The sequence below is a fragment of the Tamandua tetradactyla genome, chromosome 7, assembly GCF_023851605.1.
Source record: "Tamandua tetradactyla isolate mTamTet1 chromosome 7, mTamTet1.pri, whole genome shotgun sequence".
In the NCBI taxonomy this organism is placed as follows: Eukaryota; Metazoa; Chordata; class Mammalia; order Pilosa; family Myrmecophagidae; genus Tamandua; species Tamandua tetradactyla.
The window spans coordinates 45,391,734-45,414,985 of NC_135333.1; the positions used below are offsets into that span (position 1 = coordinate 45,391,734).

Sequence of the window (23,252 nt, forward strand, 5' to 3'; positions counted from 1 at the left end):
TACAACTAATTGTGGTGCTGTGCTTTGAAATTTATAGCTTTTTTGTGTATGTTATTTTTCACAAAAAAAGAAGGAAAAAGTCTGTTGTGATGATAAAAAAATATTTAAGCCTTCTAGCCTCCTATATTCTGGAGCAGCTAGAAGGAAAACTATGAGAGGATTATATGGTAGCCCATGACAAACTCTGGGATCTGTCCGGCAATTACTTGTTGAAGAGTGCTTTGAAAGCTATTGCTTTTTATTTCTTTGCTTTGTATATATGTTATACTATACAATAAAAAAAGTTAAAAATAAAAAAATAAAAAAGTTGGCAACCACAATTAGGTGGTTGGAAATAATCAAAAAGGTTTCACCCAACAGTATTGAATGAGGATTAAAGACCATGGGTTTTCTGAAGTACATGATAGCTTCAAATCAGCAGAGATGCCTTTTATTGCTTTTTCCTACCTGAGCATTCTAACTAGAAATTTTAGTACAATGTTGAATAATAGTGGTGACAGAGGGCGTCCTTATCTCGTTCCTGATCTTAGAGGGGAAGCTTTCAGTCTCTCACCATTGAGTACGAAGCTGGCTTTGGGTTTTTCATATATGCCCTTTATCATATTCAGGAAGTTACATTTGATTCCTACCTTTTAAAGTGTTTTTATCAGAAAAGGATGTTGAATTTTGTCAAATGCTTTTTCAGCATCAGTCAAGTTGATATGTGATTTACTCTTTCAATTTGTTAATATGCTGTATTACATTGATTGATTTTCTTGTATTAAACCAAGAAAGTGTATATAAACCCCACTTTGTTGTAGTGTATAATTAATGTGTTGTTCTTAGTATTTTGTTGAGAATTTTTGCATCTATGTTCATTAGGAGATTGGCCTGTAGTTTTCCTTTCTTGTAACATCTTTACCCAGTTTTGGTATTAAAGTGATGTTAGCTACATAAAATTAGTTTGGTAGTATTCCTTTTTCCTCAATATTTTGGAAAAATTTGAGCGGGATTGGTGTTAATTCTTTTTGGAATGTTCTCTAAAATTCCCCTGTGAAGCCAAGTAGCCCTGGGCTTTTCTTTGTAGGAAGATTTTTGATAACCATTTGTATTTCTTTACTTGTGATTGGTTTGTTGAGATCTTCTGTTTCTTCTTGAGTTAGTATAGCTTGTTTGTGTGTTTCCAGGAATTTGTCCATTTCATCTAAGTTGTCTTGTTTGTTGATGTATAGTTGTCCATCATATCGTTTTACATTTTTTTTTATTTCTTCAGAGTCTGTGATAATGACCCCCTTCTCATTTCTGATTTTGTTTATTTGCATCCTCTCTCTTTTTTTCTTTGTCAGCCTTGCCGGCAGGTCATCAATTTTACTGATTTTTCTCAAAGAACCAACTTTTGGTTTTACTAATTCTATTATTCTTTTGTTCTCCCATTCATTTAACTCTGTTTAATCTTTATTATTTCTCTCCTTCTACTTGATTTAGGGTTAGTTTGCTTTTCTTAATCAAGTTCCTCCAGGTAAGCAGTTAAGTCCTTGATTTTTGCTCTCTTTTCTTTCTTTCTTTTTTTTAACATGGGCAGGCATGGGGAATCAAACCTGGGTCTCCAGCATGGCAGGTGAGAGCGATACCACTGAGCAACCCTTGCCTGCTCTCCTTTTTCTTTTTTAATATAGGCATTTCGGGCAATAAATTCCCCTTTCAGCACCACCTTTGCTGCAATCCATAATTCTGATATGTCATGTTGTTGTTTTCATTCATCTCCAGATAGCTACCAATTTCTTTAGCAATTTCTTCTGTCACTCACTGGTTGTTTGAGAGTGTGTTAATCTCTATATATTTGTGAAAGTTTTCTTACTTTGGTGGTTATTGGTTTCCAGTTTATTCCATTGTCATCAAAGAAAGTGTTGTGAATAATTTCAGTGTTTTTAAATTTATAAAGACCTATTTTGTGCCCCACCACATGATCTATCCTGGAGAATGTTCCTTGAGCACTAGAGAAAAATGTATATCTTGGTGTTTAGGGGTCTAATGACCTATATATATATATGTCTGTTAGGTCTAATTCATTTATCAAATTGTTTAAGATCCCTATTTCCTTATTGATCCTCTTTCTGGTTGTTCTGTCTATAGAGGAGAGTAGTGTATTAAAGTCCCCTACTATTATTGTTGAAAATTCTATAGCTCCCTTCAGTTTTGCCAATATTTGTCTACTGTACTTTGGAGCCCCTTGACTGGGAATGCAAACATTTATGATTGTAATTTCTTCCTGGGGAATTATCCCTTTTATTAATATATAGTGTCCTTCTTTATCTCTTATGATGGCTTTACATTTAAAGTCTATTTTGCCTGATAATAGTATTGCTACTTCTGCTTTCTTTTGGTTACAGCTTGCATGGAACATCTTTTTCCATCCTTTTACTTTCAATCTATTTGTATCTTTGTGTTTGAGATGAGTCTCTTGTAAGCAGTGTATTTTTGGATTTTATTTCTTAATCCATTTTGTCAATCTGTATCTTTTAATTGGTAAATTCAGTGTGTTCACATTCGGAGTTATTACCGTAAAGGCATTTCTTGAATCTACCATCTTATCCTTTGAATCTTTTTTTTTTTTTTTTTTAGTCCTTTGGATTTTATTTGTCAGATCTATGTATTCTTTCTCCCTTTCTCGTTTCATCTTTTAAGTTACCCTTACTGGTACTCTTAATTCTGTGCCCTCCTCCAGACCTTCCTCTCCTGAATTTTTTTTTTTCTCAACTGGCAAAACTCCCTTTAGTATTTCTTGTAGGGTTGATTTCTTGTTGACAGGTTCTCTCAGCATTTATTTGTCTGTGAAAATTTTAATCTCTCCCTCACTTTTGAAGGACAGTTTGGCTGGATACAGAATTCTTGGCTGGAAGTCTTTCTCTTTCAGGATCTTAAATATATCATACCACTGCTTTCTTGCCCCCATAGTGTCAGTGGACTAGTCCAAACTCAGTCTTATGGGGTTTCCTTTATACATAGTAGATTGTTTTTCTCTTGTGGCTTTCAGAATTTTCTGCTTCTCTTCAGCATTTGACAGACTGATTAGAATGTGTTTTGGGGAAGGCCTATTTGGATTTATTCTATTTGGAGTTCATTGGGTTTCTTTGATTTGCATATTTATATCCTTTATAAGGGTTGAGAAGTTTTTCCTAATATATCCTCAACTAATCTTCCTAGCCCTTTACTCTTCTCTTCCCCTTCTGGGACACCAATGGGTCTTACATTTGTGCACTTTGTTTTGTCCGTCGTTTTCCTGAGATCCAGTTAAAATGTTTCCATCTTTTCTTTGCCATTTGCTGTTTTGAGTGTTTGAAATCAGTTGTCTTGTCCTCTAATTCACTACTCCTTCTTCTGACTCTTCAAATCTGCTATTGTCTGTCTCTAGTATATTTTTTATCTGGTCTACAGCATCTTTAATCTCTGATATCTGCTGTTTTTCTGTTTATTTCAAATTCTTCTTTATGCTTTTCTGGTGTCTTCTTGATCGCCTTTATGTCACTAGCCAACCCATTGCTGATATTTAGTAGAGTTATATGAACATCTTTGATTAGTTGTTCCAAAGTCTGTGTCTCTTTCAGTGTTTTAATTTGGTCATTAGGCTGGGCTATATTTGTCTACGTCATGATATGCTTAGTGGTCTTCATTTATCTTTGTGGCATGTAAATATCTTGATAGGGTTACTTTCGAAGTTGATTTCCTTCAGTAGTCTAAATCTTTGCATTTGTGGGACAGATGTGGAGTTGGATGCAGGGCACAGGGCAGGGCACAACAGTGTGGTGACAAGCTATAGCACAGGTATAGGCATGGGTCAGGGATGCTACACTGTGCCTGTGAACATGGGGTGCAAGGCATGTGGTTGTGGAGGTGCAGTGCAGGGCCCGTAGGGGTGAGTTGCAGCTCAGGCAGGCCTTGGAGCCCAAGAGCATGGTGCAGTGTGAGGGTCACAGAAGTAGGGTGCCATGGGAGGCGGATGGAGAAGCTGTGCTGATGCACGAGGGCTGGTGCTCAGGCAGGATGTGGGTGGGCACATGGAGCATGGGGATCGCAGGGTTCAGGGCACAGAGGTTGGTGCACAAGGAGAGCAGGGTGCAGGTGTGTCCTTGTGTAGAGGGAGGGATCCACAGGGGCCAGGATGTGGATGCAGGAGTGTGCAGGGCTAGGGCACAGGTCGTGGGAGTTGTGGGTCCTGGGTCTGGTATGGGTGATGTAGAGTGGACAGGGCCATGGCACAGGAACACGATTGCAGGGGATTGGGTGGGGCAGGGGTGCACGCATGTGTAGGGCAGGGGCTGTGTGGCACACATGCACTACTGAGCACCTGCCAGGTATGGGAGCAGGGGTGTGGCAGAGGTACGCGTGTGTGGGTTTGGCAGGGCCGGAAGCTTACTTACACATGCATGGAGCTCCGGGAAACAGGGTGTGGTTGTGCAGCTGTATGGGCTGGGGATGCGTGTTACCTGGTGCGTAGGTGATCATCTGCAGGGGGCAGGGAGCGGGAGGTGGGGGTTGAGGAGGTAGGCACAGGTTAACGGGTCTGAAGAGTGGCAGGGTGAGACTGTCCACTTGCATGGGAGAAGTGAGTCATGGGGCAGGAATGTGGGGCAGGGATGTGCAGGGAGGTAGTTGGGGTGGGAGTGCTTGGAGTGCAGTGGTGGGGCTGGTGAGGGGGTTCAGCTGTGTGGGGTGTTGGGGGAGTTGCAGGTCGCAGAGCAGGGGTGGAGTGTGTGGTTTAGCATGTTCAAGGAATTCAGCTTGGCTTACTTTATAGTCTCCATCTCCCTGTCTGTGCACTCCAGAGGGCTTTGGGCCTCCATTTGGAAAGGCGCACTTTAGACTGTTTGCATTAGCTGGATGGTCTTCAGTTCTCTGAGTCTCAGTTCTTCAGCTTTTGCCTCCCTATGTGCTGTAGAAGATCCTCTCAGGTCACTTAACACCCTGGAGTCCTGTCCCAGTCGCCTTCCTGTTACTTCTCTTGCTGTTCTGGAGGAGGGATGAACTCGATGTATCCTATTCTGCCATCTTTCCAGAACTCCAGTACCATGCTCTTTTGACCACTGTTGCTTTTTAATATGCATTAAAGTCAGAAAGCATAATACCTCTGTGTTTTTTGGCTGTTTGTTTTTGGCTATTTGTGCTCCTTACCCTTTAAAATAAAACTGATAATTAACTTTTCTTTCCATTTCTGCAGAGTAGTCTGTTAGAATTTTTATTGGTATTGCATTGAATCTGTAGAACATTCTGTAGACATCTTAATGACATTAGCCTTCCAGTCCATGAACATGGAATGTCTTTCCATTTATTCAGGTCTTCTTTTAATTTATTTTTTAATCAAAATTTATTCAATCTTATTAACAATCAGTAAAATGCAAATAAGGATCATTAACCATATATTTTTTGAACAAAATAACTGTTTTGACATAATTTCAAACTTAGAAGACAATTGCAAAACTAATACAAACCTCATACAGAGAAATCCAACATATCCCCCCATCCCCAGATATCCAGACCCAGCAATTTTAACATTTCACAATGGCCATATAATTCTTTGTCTCTCTTGCTTTCTCGTTTCTTTCTCCCCCTTCATCTCCCCATCTATATATGTCTTTCTATTTATTTTCTAAATGTCGGAGAGTAAGGTGTATATGTTGTGTCCTTTGAACACTTAATAGTTCCATGTACATTTCCTAGCAGTGAGGATATTTGCTTATGTAACCATCTTTTTTTTAACATTTAAAAAGCTCCCCCCCTCACCCTGAGCAATCCTCAGATTGTCCCCCTCACCTCCCTTTTTTTAAATAAATATTTTTATTGAAATATCTTCATATACCATACAGTCCATCCATAGTATATAATTAGTATCATCACATAGTTGTGTATTCATCGTCATGATCATTTTTAGAACATTTGTGCCACTACAGAAAAAAATTAGACTAAAGAAAAAACCCATACGTCCCATACCCCTTAGCCCTCCTTCTCATTGACCACTAGTATTGTAATCTACCTGATTTTTAACCCCTTATTCCCCCCATTATTTGTTTATTTTTTGTCCTTATTTTTTTACTCATGTATCCATAACCTGTATAAAGGAAATATTCTTTGATTTCTTTTAGCAGTGTTTTGTAGTTTTCTTTGTAGAAATCCTTTATATCCTTGGTTAAGCTTATTCCTAGATATTTGATACTTTGGGCTGCTTTTGTAAATGGAATTTTTTCTTGATTATCTCCTTGGATAACTCATTACTGGTGTATAGCGACACCATTGATTTTTACGTGTTGATCTTATATCCCACTACTTTGATGAGCTTGCTAATTAGTTCAGGTAGCTTTGCTGTCATTTTTTCTGGATTTCTAAATATAGAATCATGTCATCTGCAAATAGCAACAGTTTTACTTCTTTCTTTCTAATTTGGATGCCTTTTATTTCTTTTTCTTCCCTAATTGCTTTAGCTAGAACTTTTAGTGCAATAATGAATAGCAATAGTGATAGTTGGCATCCTTGACTTGTTCTCAGTCTTTGAGGGAAAGTTTTCAGTCTGTTACCATTGAGTATGATGTTAGCTGTGGGTTTTCCACTTATGGCCTTTATCTTGCTGAGGTAGTTTCTTTCAATTCCTACCTTTTGAAATGTTTTTTTCATGAAAGGACATTGAATTTTGTCAAATGCCTTTCTGCATCAATAAAGATGATTATGTGGTTTTTCCCTTTCTATTTGTTAATGTGGTATATTACATTAATTGATTTTCTTCGTTTGCCCCATCCTTGCATACTTGGGATAAAACCCACTTGGTCATGGTGTTGGATTGTATTTGCAGATTTTTTGTTGCAGATTTTTGCATCTATATTCATTAAAGAGATTGGTCTGAAATTTTATTTTCTTGTAGTATTTTTATCCGGCTTTGGTATTAGGATAATGTTGGCTTCATAAAAAGAGGTGGATAGTATTCCCTCTTCCTCAGTTTATTGGGAGAGTTTGAGCAGGATTGATATTAATTAATAGAATGGTTGGTAAAACTCACCTGTGAAGCTGTCCTGGCCTGGGGTTTTCTTTCTTGTTAAGTTTTTGATGACTGATGTGATCTCTTGTGATTGGCTTGTTGAGGTCTTCTGTTTCTTCTTGAGTCAGTGTATGTTGTTCATATATTTGTAGAAAGTTGTACATTTCATCTGTTGTCTAGCTTGTTGGCCTACAGTTGTTCATAGTAACTTCTTATGATTTATTTCTTCAGGGTCCATGTTAATATGGACCCCGCCCCCCCCACCCCCCCCCACCTCCCCCACCCCCCCCCCCCCCCGTTTCTGATTTTCTTTCTAGCTTCTCTCTTTTTGTCTTTGTCAATCTGGCTAAGGGTTTGTCTATTTTATTGATCTTCTAAAAGAACCAACTTTTGGTTTTATTGATTCTGCTAGGTTCTGTGACTTCACTTATAGTATATAGGCTGAACCCATTATTAGTGAAACACCCAGTGCTGTCAACTTAGGTGTAGACAGCATGCTTTGGGGAATGGTGAAGCTGCTCACATAACTGAGCTCTGTGGCTAACGTGTCAGGTCTGCGAAGTTGGTGCCTTGTGGTATGCCAAGGCAGGGCCTAATGACAGGATCATCTGGGACCGCATGCTCAGGTTAAGGGGACCTATATCATTGGAACTATTCTCTTAATGTCTGAAATGCTTGAAGAAGACATTGCTGTTTAATGGCTCCCTGACTGCCACAAGTCCAGGGAACTCTGGGATGACAGAGGCCTGGTTTGGCCCTAACTGACTATGAGAGAGAAAGTGTTTGGCAGCTGAGGCCAGCCTATTAATTGGCATGACCTAGAGTTATCATTTGCCTCCAATTCTGAATCCTACTTTTCTTGATCTATTTTTATGTTTTTCTAGCACTTCTTACATTTCCTTAGTTACATTTTATTATTTATCCCTTCCTTCCCAGGCTAGGAATTTTCTGTATCCCTAAGTACCTAGAGGTATGTCTGGCTCCTTGTAGATATGAATTCAGAGTTTGCAGATTTGAGTGAGTGAGCAGCATGGCCATGGCCTTGAGTAGGGCACTAGGATTGTGGTGAGCCTGGTGCACAGATGCCTACTTGGCTCCCTGTGTAGATGGAGCTGGCGGAAGGTCAGAGCCCCCAAACTTTTGTTTGGGAAAGAGTGACTGTGATCCGTAGGTGTGTTATATGAAGCCTTTTTCTTGTCTTCCTCAAATGGGCCATTTTAAACAGGCAGCTTTGCAAGTGTGAGAGGCCAGTCCCACCTTGGGAGAATTATTGGGACTGCTTCTTAGTTAACCCCAAATCTTGTGATTTCAAAATTCCTTTGCAATCTCCTTAGTCAGAGTGGGGATGTTTGGCGTTAGAGGATGGAAGGGGTTTGTTCCAAGTTTGCTTTCCAGGCCCAGGGCAACTCACAGCCTCTGAGTAGTCAGTGCTCCCTTTCCTGAGTCTATAACCAAGAGGAATGTCCTGTACAATTTGCTTGTACATCCAGCAAATGCTTAATGCCCTGGTGAGTGAGCCTCCTATGTGCCCAGCACTGCCATTCGGCCCCGGGGTAGAGCTGACTTTAGCTTACTGGGGTTTGTGCTCCATTCATCGCCCTCAGTCCTTTGGCCAGAGACGAGTGTCTGTGGCCATGAGAGACAGGAGCTCTGTTCCTGATGCATGGTCTCAGAGTCATCTGTATGCTGGGACTGCTCCCTCTATGTACATTGCATACTCGGGAGGCATGGGAGGCAGCCACGTGGTATGTTCGGGGCTCGGGAATGTCACTGAGAGTGTAGACAGGGGCCAAGAAGGGAAAGGAGCCCATTTCTGGGACCCCGGTTCCTTGGAGCTGCAAGCTAGGGCAAGGGAGTAATGTGCTTACAAATGTCCTGGGCAAGTGTAAAGCCAGCACGACAGTGAGGCCATAGGGTGAAGGGGCTCATTGGGTAAAATCTTCTCGTTTTCTAAAGAGAAAAACTTCTCATTTAATGTTTTTCAAATGCTTTAAAGCAACAAAGCCTTTTTCCAAGTGAAGCTTAAATGGATCCATACTACTTCAGAGCCCAGTGGCCTGCCAAACAGCTGGCATAAGAATTAGAAAGCTGCCCTTTCTTTTTGACTGAGAAGTGGGGTGCTTTCTTCTCACCCTGTCTTTGTGAACTTCTTTTCAGGAAAACATGTTACTGTGGTGATAAGTCACATTATGAACTTCCTAAGTCAGGAACCCCTTTGAGATGTCACCAGCATCCCATGCTTTTCTTTATACTTAATAGGATCAGTGGTTTTCTTCAAGATGATTTGCTGTCCTTTTTAGAAATTCTTAACAGCATAGAAACAGTTTGTGCAGTTAGCATGGCCTTCCCTGGTATTGACCCTTTCATCCACATCACCTGGTGCTTGGTCCCAAATTTGGCTTCATGGGTCAGTCAGGGAAATGGGAGTCCAGAGAAGAGCAGGCGGAGTCTCACCACAAAGATGATGATGCCATTTCTTTGCATGTTTCTTCAGAGAAGCTTCTCCTACTGTTGAGGTTGTGGATGAAGCCTATGGAGCCCTCTTACTGAAAAACAAAGGTGGCATTGAAGTTACAAGGATGACAAATTTGGGAACTCTGAAAGAAGGAGAAAGTAAAAGCATGGTGATTTGGATAGAGTAAGTTTGTCACTTAAAGTTTCAAATGATATTAAGAATTTCTCTAGAACTAACTGCTTTGCTTATTTGATTTTTTCCTTTATGAAAACCTTTTTAAAAATTTTTGTACTTAAAGATCCCTTTTACTTTACTCATAAAGATATTTTTATTGCCATTCATTAGTTAGCTTAACTTGTGTGTATTTTGGTAACAATATTTTTGTGTTAGACATATTATCTTTGTTCATGGCTTATTCTTTTTTCCCAGGAATAAAGGAAACACTCCTCAAAACTTAGTCAGTTGCAAACTAGCCGGCTGGGATAAAGTTAAACAATTCAGATTTCAGAAGCATGATAAAGACCAGGCATGCCTAGTAGCTTTTGTTGCTGTTCCTGGGAAGGAGAAGAATTTTCCTGATGAAAATATTAGTTCATTAAATGGCTACAGAAAAAATAAAATCTTTGGGACCTTGGAGAGCAGTTTGTTGAACAACAGAGAAGACTCTCCAGGTAGACATGTCCTCTGTTCCTGCTCAGTGTCCCATGTCCTGAGTTTGCTGCCTGTGAACCCTGGATATTTCCTTGGGTGGGCTCTGAACTGGGCACCAATCTCTAGGTGGTGGGCAGCATGGCCAGAATCCTCCAGGTGGTGGGCAACATGGCCACTGCTGCTTTTCAAGCTCTGAGCTGGTGTCAGACCCTCCTTGCTGTAGTCCTCTGGATGTTTCTGGGCAAAAAAGAGGGTCAAGATGGTTTGAGAGATACTAAGGATATTAGAGTGAGGGTGTCTAAGTTGGGGAGAGACGGCAAGGCCTGTTCCAAGTTCAGATCGTGGGAATGTCACTTGGGTATATCCTCTGTCTGATTGTGCTAGAAGTTTGTTTTGTTTTGATTTTTTTTGTCACCCACCATCTGAGGCTTGGACCAGTATTTGTGTGTCTGAGTCTTTATGTGTCCATGTTTGAGCACTCATCTCCATTAGGTGTGACATCACTGTTAGAAATATTTAATCTTTTGGTCTAATTTTTGGTTTAAATTTCATTGTACTAGATTATTGTACCTGTACAGGAGAAAATGGAAAAAAAGAGAACACGATGCCAAGGATGCAGCTTGCTGAGCCCATGCCACATGGGCTAATCCCTCCAGGAGGGAGAACCTCTGTCGTGATTCTCTGTGATGCAAAGTATGTGATGGGGTCGAAAGCAGATCTACTCTGGGGCCCTGCATCCATTTTTCTTTGCAGCTCCCATCTGTGGTACTTTTAGGGTGCAGGTTATAAAAAAAGATTCACAACTATTTTGATGTGACAAAGTCATATGAAGAAACCTTGATCAAGAAAAGGGCTAAAATGGGTTTTACCCACCTGGGATAGCGAGTACCTTGATTCTTCAAGCTGGAACCTTATCCCTTACCCTTAACCCATGTTCTGACTTCCTACATCACAAAACAGTCAGACTTTTGGGCGTCAACTCTCTCAACTTGTTTTAAGCCCTTGCATTCTGAAACTTAGGAATCTTGGCTGCTTTTCTTCACCGCCTTCCCTTGTGTTCCTGTAGCTTGTTGAGACCCCTGACCCATGTCCCTCCATCCATCCACGCAAGTGATGGAGGCCTCCTTCACAGTGCAGCATGAATTTTCTTTTCTTCCAGAGACTTACTTTTTCCCTTTTATGATTGATTGCTTCTAGCTGGCCCCCCAAGCCCATGAATGGTCCTTTTTCTCCTTCTTGCTCTACATCCCAGGCTCAGACTCCGCCAGCCTCTGGCCTGCTTTTGCATCCCCACCACCATTCAGACCACTCAGAACCAAGTGGTGACCTTTCATCTGGGCACTTTGCCCTGACCCTTCTTACCTCTCCCATCTGTCATCTAAATTTACTAATTCTAGCTCTTTTTAAAAATGCAAATCTGATCAAATCATTGCCTTGCTTCAAAACATCAACATCCAACAGTGGCTAGGCCTCCAGTCAGTGATGGATGATACAGCCTTTTTAAGTGACTTTTAAAAATGTTTGGGACAACATAGGAATAAGTGGACATGAAATAGAGTGTATGTGTATGAACATACACTCACAAAGTCCTAGATTAAAGCAAAAACAAAGAAATTGGGCAAATATAAACGTAAAAATATTAGGTTTTTTTTGTCATTATACAATTTTTATTTAAACTTGGGTTTACTGAAAATATTTTTCCTTAAGTTTCAGAATTACAAAAAAGCAATTTTGGCTTACTTAAATATTACATTGCTTATTTTAGAAAGTTCCTTTTTTCCTTGCAAAAAGAATTATTAAAAACTAAAGATCACAATTATTAGCTCTGTGACTTTTCTTATATGTATAGAAGAAAAATTATGTTGAATCTATCTTTTTATGACTAAAATGAAACTTTGTTTTTTTTCTAAGAAATTCTGGCCGCTGCACGGAGCTCCTCTTACTTTGTTTCTCTGAGTTCATAATTGGGCGATATCTTGAAGTAAATGTTGTAAGTGGTGAGGAGTCACTCATAGCTGTCCGAGAACCATTTACTTGGAAAAAGTCTAAAAGTTCCCAAGCTCTGGCTTCTGCAAAAACCACTGTGGTAGTGACCACACAGAAAAGGTACTGTAAATTAACCTGACACACGTCTTTGATGCGCCAAGCCTTTGTTTGTTTGCGTTACTCGAGACCCCTGGCTGGGGGAGGGGAGGGGAGGGCGAGGAGAAGGCCTTGGATGTAGGTGTGGAGCTATGGTTTGAGCTCTTTCTATAGCTGTGTTTGGGATAAAGGAACTCTTCAGTGTTCCTCTCTACAAGGTTCTGTGTGATCTGTGGGAAGGTCCCATGAGACTGCTGTCAGAGCAATGAGAAGATCAGAGACAGGCAGCCTGAAACCCCACCCTACCCCACCCAGGCAGGTCTTAAGGATTTGGCCCTTGCCCTTGGCTCCTGCCACCTTTCATGTGCCGTGCAGCCTAGCTCTTCTCCTGCAAGGCAGAGCCTGTCCTCTAGGCCTCATGTGTCAGAGTGGTCTGCATGCAGGGGCACTGAATAAATGTTCAGGCAGGGTAGTGGCATAGCCTTAGCGAATGAATTCACAGTTTCTTAATGTGTCCTTTGTTTGGAGCAGCACAGTTCCTTGGTTACATGACACGTAGTTGAATGACTTTTATCACTTAAGAGGGAAATTAAGAAAAATAGTATATAATCTGTTAGTGACATGTAGCTGGGAAATTGGGGACCTTCCACAGTTTCATGGAAGTTTAGTCTGAAGAATGTGTTTCAGGTCCATATTTCCTTATCTGCAGTTATGAAACCCAGAAGCTCAGAAAAGTAGTTTTGTTTTTTAAAGTTTGATGTCAAAAAATCTGACATCTGTTGAGTAATTGGAGGTGAAGGGATACAGATTGTGCAACAGAACTGAATATAAACACTCAGAAATGAACAGCACAATACTACATAACTGTAATACAATTATGTTAAAACACTGAATGAAGATGCATGTGAGAATGATAGCGGGAGGAGGGCTGGGGCATAAATGAAATCAGAAAGAAAGATAGACATTAAAGATTGAGATGGTATAATCTAGGAATGCCTAGAGTCTATAATAATAGTGACTAAATGTACAAATTTTAAAAATATGCATGAGGAAGAACAAAGGAATGTCATCACTGCAGGGTGCTGAAAATAGATGGTAATTAATATTTTTAAATCTCACCTTATGTGTGAGACTAAAGCAAAAAATATTTATTTGGTACAAAATTTATATTTTGACTAATGCATTTCCTAATATAACTTATGTAGAAAGCTTGATTGAACACCATAAGTACTTGGAATCTCAGGTGGGACATGAGATTTTGTTGTTTTGTCCAGAGTGATGTCCCGATGAATCCCAGAGTGATTCGATCAGTGAGTTCGGAAAAGTATTTACAAAGTCCCCTTCGGGGAACAGTGAGAATGGGGAGAAATTCAGCTTCCCCAAGTTCAATTCTTGATATTCTCACAAGCAGTGTGGACAACCAAAGCTATAGGCTGAGCCCCCCGGTCTTGGGGTTTGTTCACATGAAACTTAACCCACAAAGGATAGGTCAAGTCTACTTAAAAATTTAGGCCTAAAAGTTACCCCCAAGAGAGCCTCTTTTGTTGCTCAGATGTGGCCTCTCTCTCCAGCCAACACAACAAGCAAACTCAGCACTCTCCCCCTGTCTACGTGGGACATGACTCCCAGGGGTGTGGACCTTCCTGGCAATGTGGGACAGAAATCCTAGAATGAGTGGAGACTCAGCATCAAGGGATTGAGAAAAACCCTAGAATGAGCTGAGATTCAGCATCAAGGGATTGAGAAAACCTTCTCCACCAAAAAGGGGGAAGAGTGAACTGAGACAAAGTTTCAATGGCTGAGAGATTCCAAACAGAGTCAAGAGGTTATCCTGGAGGTTATTCTTATGCGTTAAGTAGATATCACCTTGTTATTCAAGATGTAATGGAGAGGCTGGAGGGAACTGCCTGAAGATGTAGAGCTGTATTCCAATAGCCATGCTTCTTGAGGATGATTGAATAATGATATAACTCTCACAGTGTGACTGTGTGATTGTGAAAACCTTGTGTCTGATGCTCCTTTTATCTACCTTGTGAACAGATGAGTAGAACATATGGAATAAAAATAAATAATAGGAGGAACAAATGTTAAAATAAATTTAGTTTGAAATGCTAGTGAACAATGAAAGCGAGGGGTAAAGGGCTATGGTATGTATAATTTTTTTTCTGTTTTTGTTTTATTTCTTTTTCTATTGTCTTTTTATTTCTTTTTCTGAATTGATGCAAATGTTCTAGAAATGACAAATATGCAACTAAGTGGTAATATTGTGAATTACTGATTATATATGTAGAATGGAATGATCACATGTTAATGTTTTAGTTCATTTGTTAAATTTTTTTAATTAATAAATAAATTTTTAAAAATCTGACATCTGGAGATGTAAGGATATTCATAGATTTTGTCTATGTAATATGAATATTCATCTATTAGTTGCAATAATATCCATGGGTTTGAGCTCCAAGTACAGCTGCAGAATCCCCTTGAAGAAAAAAATTCATACATACCATATACCTTACCCCTCCCTTTCATTGATCACTAGCATTTCAATCTAAATTTAACATTTGTTCCCCCTATTATTTTTATTCCATATGTTTTACTCATCTGTTGATAAGGTAGATAAAAGGAGCATCAGACACAAGGTTTTCACAGTCCCACAGTCACACTGTAAAGCTATATCATTATACAATCATCTTCAAGAAACATGGCTGCTGGAATACAACTCTACATTTTCAGGCAGTTCCCTCCAGCCTCTCCATTACAACCTGACTAGCAAGGTGATATCTATTTAATGAGTAAGAATAACCTCTCCACTCTGTTTGGAATCTCTCAGCCATTGACACTTTATTTTGTCTCATTTCACTCTTACCCATTTTGATCAAGAAGGTTTTATCAATCCCTTGATACTGAGTCTCAGCTTATTCTAGGATTTCTGTCCCACGTTGCCAGGAAGGTTCACATCCCTGGAAGTCATGTCCCGCGTAGACAGGGGGAGGGTAGTGAGTTTGTTTGTTGTATTGGCTGGAGAGAAAGGCCACATCTGAGCAACGAAAGAGGTTCTCTTGAAGGTGAATCTTAGGCCTGATTTTAAGTAGGCTTGACCTATCCTTTGTGAGGTTAAGTTTCATGTGAGCACACCCCAGTGTTGGGACTCAGCCTATTGCTTTGGTTGTCCCTACTGCTTGTGAGAATATCAAGAATTCTCCACTTGTGGAAGTTGAATTTTCCGCCTTTCTGACCATTCCCCCAAGGGGAATTTGCAAATACTTTTTTACTCACTGTTCAAATCACTCTGGGATTTATTGGGGCATCACTCTGGACAAACCTACAAAATCTTATGCCCTACTCAAGGTTCCATGTTCAGTAACAGTTTTAAGTATGGGATCATGGATTTCTAAATTTCAGGCCAAAGGATAAGTCTGTTAGCAGATAGTAGTATTACATAGTGGTTTAACTTTGCTGTTAGACCTTTGTTTGCATCAAGCAGTGCCTTGAGCACATTTCCCAACCTCTCTGAGCTGGTCTCATTTGTAATGATAGTCGCTGCATCCTGTGTTTATAAAGATTGATTGGGATAATGTATGCTAAATGACAGATTCTGGCACTGAGTAATAAATAGCAGTGATCATTTGCCATATTAAAGGGTTGCTTTGGAAACAGAAGCTAGGAAAAAGAAGCAAGAAGTTCCTGTGACCTGCAGAATATTGGAGAATTCTAGGCTGTTGTATCCCAGGAGCTTTGAAGAAGTCCTGGTTCTTAGGTGCACCAAGCAACTCCTAGTTATGATTTAGCTTACTCAAGAAAGAATATACAGACCTACTTTGATCCCTATGAATCACCTGCCCACACCTGCCCATACCAGGCAGTGGTGAGGAGCCGCAGCCAGGTCCAGCCTGCCACCATCGGCAGCACTGGCTCTTGACCTTTGCTGCCTTGTTAGAATTGTGCTTTTCACTTGACAAACCTCTTGGTGCCAGGACTTTCTCAGCTGAGTTTTACCTTCCCAAGCTGTAAACAAACAGGTTTTGTTAATGTCTTTTCAGACCATATGGTAAAATGATCTCTCCAGGCCAGCTCCTAAATGTGTTTGTAGAGGTCATCCTGTTCACCTTCATCTCAGTTGTTCTGCACTAGCTCTTACTGTGTGTCCATTGCTCTCTGCATAAGCTTTCCACATGTCCTTAATCTAACCTGCCCCTCAAACCTGCAAGGCCAATGATCTCCCCATTCCTCATGCGGCCTTCCCGATACCGTCAGGGGTGGTGCTGGGTTTGCCACAGCATTTCTAGCTGCAGCGCTTCTCTCTGGTCTGTATTTCTGAGCTAAAGGAACCAAACTTGAGATAGTGGTAACTGGAATAAAGAAATAGAGCAAAACACTTCTCCCCTCCTCTCTAGTTAGAGATAAACTGACAGAGTTAGAAAAACACAAGGGAGAAAAAATTTCTACCCCTTTCCTTAATTTAGGTAGGCGATCTGTCATACTGCAGGTTTGTCAGACCTTGTTCTTTGTTTCCTTTGCATCCCTTTTCCCTCAACCTCCTCTTCTCCCAGGTTTCTGTTTCCCATCATTTTGCTGCCGTGCTGGACTTGCCCATAGCACCGGTGACCTTCATCTTCCTTGGGGCAGGACTCCCCTGACCCTTTTACCATCCTTTCTGGAAAGGCTGGAGCTCAAGAGTAGAACTGAACTTTCCCAGGGAAATGGAATAAAAGAGAAAGTGATAAGAGGACAGGACCCAAATAGAACCAGCTTCACTAACAGTGTTGTTCTTGGCAGTGATAGTATGGGTTTAATTCCTAATAGCCACCTGTCATTACCAGAGGTGCAGCAGTGCGAGCTTAAATAGTCAAGGGCTTGGCAACAGTGGGTTTCAAACTCCCAGGTTCTGAGAAGTCCCTGGAAGTTCCAGCCCTTAACTCCTGTTGCAGCCAAATTTGGTAGCTCTGCCTTTGAAAAAATAAGGATCCCAAAGCTAAAATAAAACTTTGCAAATTACTGACTTAGGCCAATAGTTTTAAATATTTTTGGTGAAAGAATGAACTTTGGTCTTTTTAAAGGAAAGGGTGTCTAAGTAAAAATGTCTGCATGATTAAGAATTGTTTTTAACTTGTGAATTTGTATTTAAGGAACTCAAGACGACAACTTCCAAGTTTTCTTCCACAGTATCCAATACCAGATAGACTTAAAAAATGTGTGGAACAAAAAATTGACATATTGACTTTCCAGCCATTACTTGCAGAGGTAGGAAAAGTACTTGTGATTGCATGTGAAATATGTGCCTCTTTGCTACTGGAGTTATTTTCTGACAAAATCAGGATGATCCCTTCTCAGTGTAGACCTTAATACTCTCTCCTTCTTACCCAGGTCACTAGGAATTTCAGGATAATGGGGATGGAGACTATTCCTTTGTGCCCCTAGAGACTAAATGCCCAGGGTTTTTTTTTGTTTGTTTGTTTGTTTTTCTTTGTTCTTTTGTGCTGTCAGCCAGGAGGCAGGCCTTGTCATTGCTTTAGTGACACTCTCCACCCCTCCCCCGAGTCTTTCAGGGGCTAGTGGCAGAGAGACGGATTAGGGACACCTCTACTTCTAGCCCCACCTTTCAGCTACACCAGAAGACTTTTTTTGTGTTTGTGTGTGAGTAGAAGACATTCTGACCCCTTAACAGCTGACTGTTCTTGATAAGCCTCGGCAAACTAGGAACAGACAGGAACTTTTTCTGTGAAAGGGAACTGGGAAATGATAGGACATCTGTGAAGAAGACCTAGAGCCACAAAGAGTTCATGGTGAAATGCTGAGTGTGTCCCCCAGAAATCAGGAACAAGCAAGGCTGTCAGCTCTCACTTCCAGGTGCACCTGCACATGGCATTCTTTGCCTGAAGTGTCCTCTTGTCACTCTCCTCTCTGTTGTTCTCAGGCTTATAGTTATGAGCTCATTGAGAGGCCTCATCTGAGCCCATCTGTTGTTACACATGATGGGTGATGCCGAGATGGGTGTGACCCCACAGGAGAAGCAGAGAACTGAGGGGAGGAGGAAAGGAGCCCCATGGACAGAGGAGACTGAAAGCAGAAGCTGGGAGAGCTGAGCATGCATCTGCCTGCAGATAGAAGGAGAAGCTGTGAAGGCACATCAGTGTAGGAGAAAAGTTTAGGAAGAAAAGCTTTCTCTTATTGTTGTTTTAAGTCCTCTGAGTTTGACAGAGGCCATTGCCTCAGCTCCAGGAGGGCTGTTTTTGTAGGACTTTTGAGGTCAGTTGGACCAAGGAGCCAATAAGTGACCATGAGGTGAGGGAGCAAGCCTGTGAGACCTTTGGGTGAGAAGGAAAGGAGAGGGGTTAGAGAATAGAAAAGGTCAAGGGAGCCTAGGGTTCACAAGATTCTGTCTTTGAACTTGTTTGTGGACAGAGGCGTGAGCCAGGAGACAGGGAAAATTGGAAATTGTGTAGAGAAAGGAAAGGTGTGGGTGGATGCGATGGGGAGAGCTTCCTGTGCTGTGAAGCCATCATCCTGGGATATGGAAGAGGGGCCCACCCCATATGGAGATAGTGGTATGGACAGCACAGTGCTCCCTGTTTGCCAGACTCTGGGCCATTTTGCATCTGAGAGAAAGAAGGGGTGGGTAGGGTAGAAGCATGCAGTGCTGCCTGGTGGAAAGGGCATTGGGGGAGGCTGCAAGGCTCAGTGGGATCTGCTAGCTTCTAAAAAGAGTATATTTGGGCCAGGCTGACCGGGAGGGGAGAGATGCTGCCATTACAGGAGCATCACTTTGAAGCAGGATGCTTCCAGGAACTGACTGGGCTGTGAGCCTGGGTTGGCCTGAGTGCAAGTTGACAGCCAGGCATGGGGACTGGAAGGAGTTGGGCTTGTCAGGACTTTCCAGAGTCCTTTCCCAACTCTCCACTCCTAGGTACCAGCTGATGAGGTATTTGTTGAAGAAGCATTTCCCTTGTGGAGAACGGATGGGGTAGGCACTGGTAAAATCAATTGGAAGTTGAGAAACTTGTGAGGAAGCTGTTGCAAAGGTCCTGGCAGCCACCTGACCTCAAAAATAAGTTAGTGGGGTGGACAACGGTGGCTCAGTGGCAGAGTTCTGTACTGCTGTGCCGAAGACCTGGTTCAATTTCCGGTGCCTGTCCATGCAAAAAATAATAATAATAATAATAACTTAGTGAGGAGCTCTAAGGCCCAGTAATTGGACTAATACAAATAAAGCTGCTCTGCGTGTCCATAGTGTGTCAGTCTGTACATACTTGTGCTTTCATTTCACACATATCTGGTATTGGTGCTGGTGACTAGAAGCACCTTCCCGTGGGTGTAGGCATTAGCCAGAAGATGGGAGCATGCCTCTGTTAATGGAGTTGGAGGTTACGCTAATAAAAGCTGCTGATGAGATTCATCTGTGATGTATGGTGCTGTGCTCTTGACAATTTTATTGAAGAATAATTGTTACAGATAACATGTACCTATTAAAAGTGTGCACTTTGGTAACTTTTGACACACATGTACACATTGTCACCACAGTCAAGATCATCAGCTTACGTATCACCTTCCAGAATTTCCTTATGCCCCTTGTACTCCCTCCCTTCCCACCCACCCACCCCCCATCCCTAGGGAACCAGATATTTACTTTTTGCCACTATAGATTAGTTTCCTTTTCTAGAATTTTATATAAATGAAATCATATAGTATGTACTATTTGTGGGGGGGGGTTGGCTTCTTTCACTCAGCATAATTATTTAATTTGAGAGTCATTTATGAAGTGGACAGAATAAGGCCCCCTAAAGGTGTCCCTGTCCTCGAGCCTAAAGTCTGTGATCCTGTGACCTCACATGGCAAAAGGAACTTTGGAGATTGGATGAAGTTGAGAATCTTGAGATGGGAGATGATCCTGGACCTAGGTGGGCCCAGTGTCGTCTCAAGCATCCTTATAAAAGAAAGGCAGAGGATTTGAGTACAGGAGAGAGGAGAGCCATGTAGTGACAGAAGCAGAGGGCACACAGGAAGCGTAAGCAGGAGGCACAGGCAGCTCAAGAAGGTGGAGAAGGCTAGGAATGGGTCCTCCCTTGAAGCCTCTGAAGAGGAGCCAGCCCTGCCACACCTTGATTTCAGCCCATTAGGCTTCTGACCACCACAGCTGTGAAGTAATCCATTTGTGTTGTTTTAAGCACTAAGTTTGAAGTGATTTGTTAGAGCCACAGTAGGAAGCTCATGCTATCTTTGTTGTGTGTATCAGCGATTCATTCATTTCACTGCTGTGTGGTGTCCTCATTTATTTGTCACTTTACCTGTTATGGACAGTTAGGTTATTTCCAGTTTGGGACTCTTAGAAATTAAACTTCTGTGATCACTCACGTATTAGTCAGTGCTGATATGTGCTTAAATTTCTCTTGTGTAAATACCTAGTAGAAGAATGGTGATTGCAGCTTTATTTTTTTTATTAGGGTTAGCGTGGTGTATCTTTTCCCCTACTTTTATTTTTAGCCTAGTTGATTCTTTATATTTAAAGTGGGTTTCTTATAGGAAGCATATAGTTTGGGTCTTGCTTTTATTATCACTCTGATGATCCCTCCTTTTAATTGGGTGTTTAGATTATTTACATTTTGTGTAATGTTGATATGCTTGAGTTTCAAATCTGCCATCTTGCTATTTGTTTTTGTTTCCATTTGTTCATTTTTTTCCTTTTCCATCTTCTTCTGCCTCCTTTATATGATCCCATTTTATCTCCTTTCTTGGCTTATAGTTCCTTTGTGGTGTGTGCACAGTTATCTTGGGGGTTTTATTACCACGCCACCCAATTAAGCTTCCTGTCATGGGAGAAATGTTCTATAACTGGACTTTCAAATACAGAAGCTGCAAGCCACACATGGCCACTGAGCACTTAGCCAGGCTTGTGCAGCTGAGGAACTGAAGTTTTTATTTTGTTTAATTTGAATTAACTTGAACTCATATAGCCACATGTGTACAGCGGCTGCTGCATTGGGTAGCACAGGTTTATCATACACATTGTTAACTGATCAAGTTCCTTCCTCAAGTAGTATCATACCACTTCACATAGAATATAAGAATTTTTTTTCTTGACATTGTGCTAGTGTCTTAAATTTTATTTCTATAATATATTAGGAACTCTGTAATGCATTTTTAACATTTCTACTTTATATACCAGTAATCTTTTAAAAATATTTTAAAAATAAGATAAAAGGGTTTTTATTTTACTTTACCATTTCTTGCACTTTCATTCCCTTGTGTACATCCATATTTCTATCTGATAACATTTTCCTTCTGCCTGAATGTCTTTTAACATTTCTTCTGCCTCTTCTGCTGGTGATTAACTCTTTCACCTTTTGCATGTCTGCAAGGTCATTTGTTCACCTTCAGTTTTGAAAGATGTTTTCACTGGATTTTGAATTCTAAGAGGCTGACAGGACTTTTCCTTTCAGTTTATTAAAGATTTCTGTTGTCTTCTGGTTTGCATTGTTTCTGATATTTTAATTCTTATCTCTGTTTGTTTGTATATAATTTATATTTCTCTAGAAACTTTTAAGATTTCCTCTTTTATCACTAGTTTTAAGAAATTTAATTTACACTGTGCCTTATTGTGAGTTGAGCTTGGTTTTTATCAAATTTGGACATTTATCAGCCATTATGCCTTCAAATACTCTTTCTGTCCCCTTCTCCCCCAACTTTCCAGATTCCAGTTATATATATTAGGCCCCTTAAAGTTGTCCCACATCTCAGTGATGTTTTGTTCTTGGTTTTGGTTTTTGTTTTCAGTCTTTTTCTCTTCTGTTGCATTTTGAATATTTCGTATTTCTGTGCCTTCAAATTCTCTAGTTTTTCCTTTTGCAGTGTGTAATCCCGATAGTGTAATTTTTTTGTCAGATATTCTAGTTTTTATCTCTAGAAGTTCAGTTTGTGTCTTTTTAATATTTTCCATCTCTAAATGTGCTTTCCTCTAATTTATTGAAATATATAGTACAGTTATAACAATTATTTTAGTGTCCTTATTTATTAATCCTATGATGTGCATAATTTCTGGTTCTTTTTTGTCCATTGATAGTTTTTCTCTCCTTGTTTTATAGTTTTCTGCTTCTTTGCATGTCTGGTAATTTTTATTTGGATGTCAGACATTCTAATTTTACCTTGTTGGGTACTGGGTCGTTGTCTATTCCTAAAAATATATTTGAGCTTTGTCTCTGGGATGCAGTTAACTTATTTGGAAATAGTTGAATCCTTTCAAACCTGGCCTATAAGTTCTGTTAGGCAAGACCAGAGTAACTTTTAATTCAGGGCTAATATCCTTCTGAGCACTCTACCCACTGCCTCTGTTTATTTCAGGGCTTTCCATTATGGCTTGTGGAAACCTACAGTATTCTAAGCCTGTATGAGCTCTGGGAATTGTTTCCTTTAATTCAGTGCTTCTCAACAGGGAACAGTTTGGCCAGGGGGATATAACCCAGGGGATATTTGGCAATCTCTGGAGATGTTTTAAAGTTGTCATGACTGTGTGGTGCTATTAGCGTCCAGTGGATAGAAGGTACAGTTGCTGCTAAAGACCCTCCAGTGCCAAGGGCAGGCCCTACAGCAAAGAAGAACTCAGCCCTACATGTCAGTGGTGCCAAGGCTGAGAAACTACTCTGGTCCCATCAAGTAGTGCCTTACCAGCCTGATACAGTTTCCTCTCCCACATGCACTGATTGGCACTCAGCTCATGGCTCCATGTGGCTCTCTGAAGGTCTCCAGGGCTTTCTGTGTGCCCAGCTCTCACTTCTTTTATACTGTGTTCTGCCAACTCCAATCACGTTGGCTTCCTTGAACTTCTCAATGCAGAGAGACCACAGGGCTGCTCCTGGTTTCTCTCTCCCTGTACTGTGTCCTGGAAACTGTAATCTCTAGGTAGCAGTGGGGCTGCTGGGATCATGTGGTTGGTGTCCTCTATAGTGAGATAAGTGTCCTGTACACCTGAGGTGCAGTGTTTGGACACCGTTGTTTCATGTATTTTATTTTGTGATAGGTAAATCTCTGGTCCTTGTTACTCCGTCTTGGCCAGAAGCTGAAGTCCCTTGTACT

General features: G+C 40.9%; 1 protein-coding gene across 5 annotated transcripts in view; it reads left to right on the top strand.

Moving 5' to 3' along the window:
* MOV10L1 (Mov10 like RNA helicase 1) overlaps positions 1 to 23,252 on the top strand; it is a 179,531-nt gene that overhangs the window by 23,602 nt on the left and 132,677 nt on the right. For all 5 annotated transcript variants that reach the window (XM_077169223.1, XM_077169224.1, XM_077169225.1 and 2 more), the window contains 5 exons: positions 9,495 to 9,638; positions 9,885 to 10,126; positions 10,667 to 10,799; positions 12,018 to 12,212; positions 17,315 to 17,429. In XM_077169223.1, coding sequence (XP_077025338.1) covers positions 9,495 to 9,638; positions 9,885 to 10,126; positions 10,667 to 10,799; positions 12,018 to 12,212; positions 17,315 to 17,429 — 829 coding nt within the window. The remainder of the gene's footprint in view (positions 1 to 9,494; positions 9,639 to 9,884; positions 10,127 to 10,666; positions 10,800 to 12,017; positions 12,213 to 17,314; positions 17,430 to 23,252) is intronic.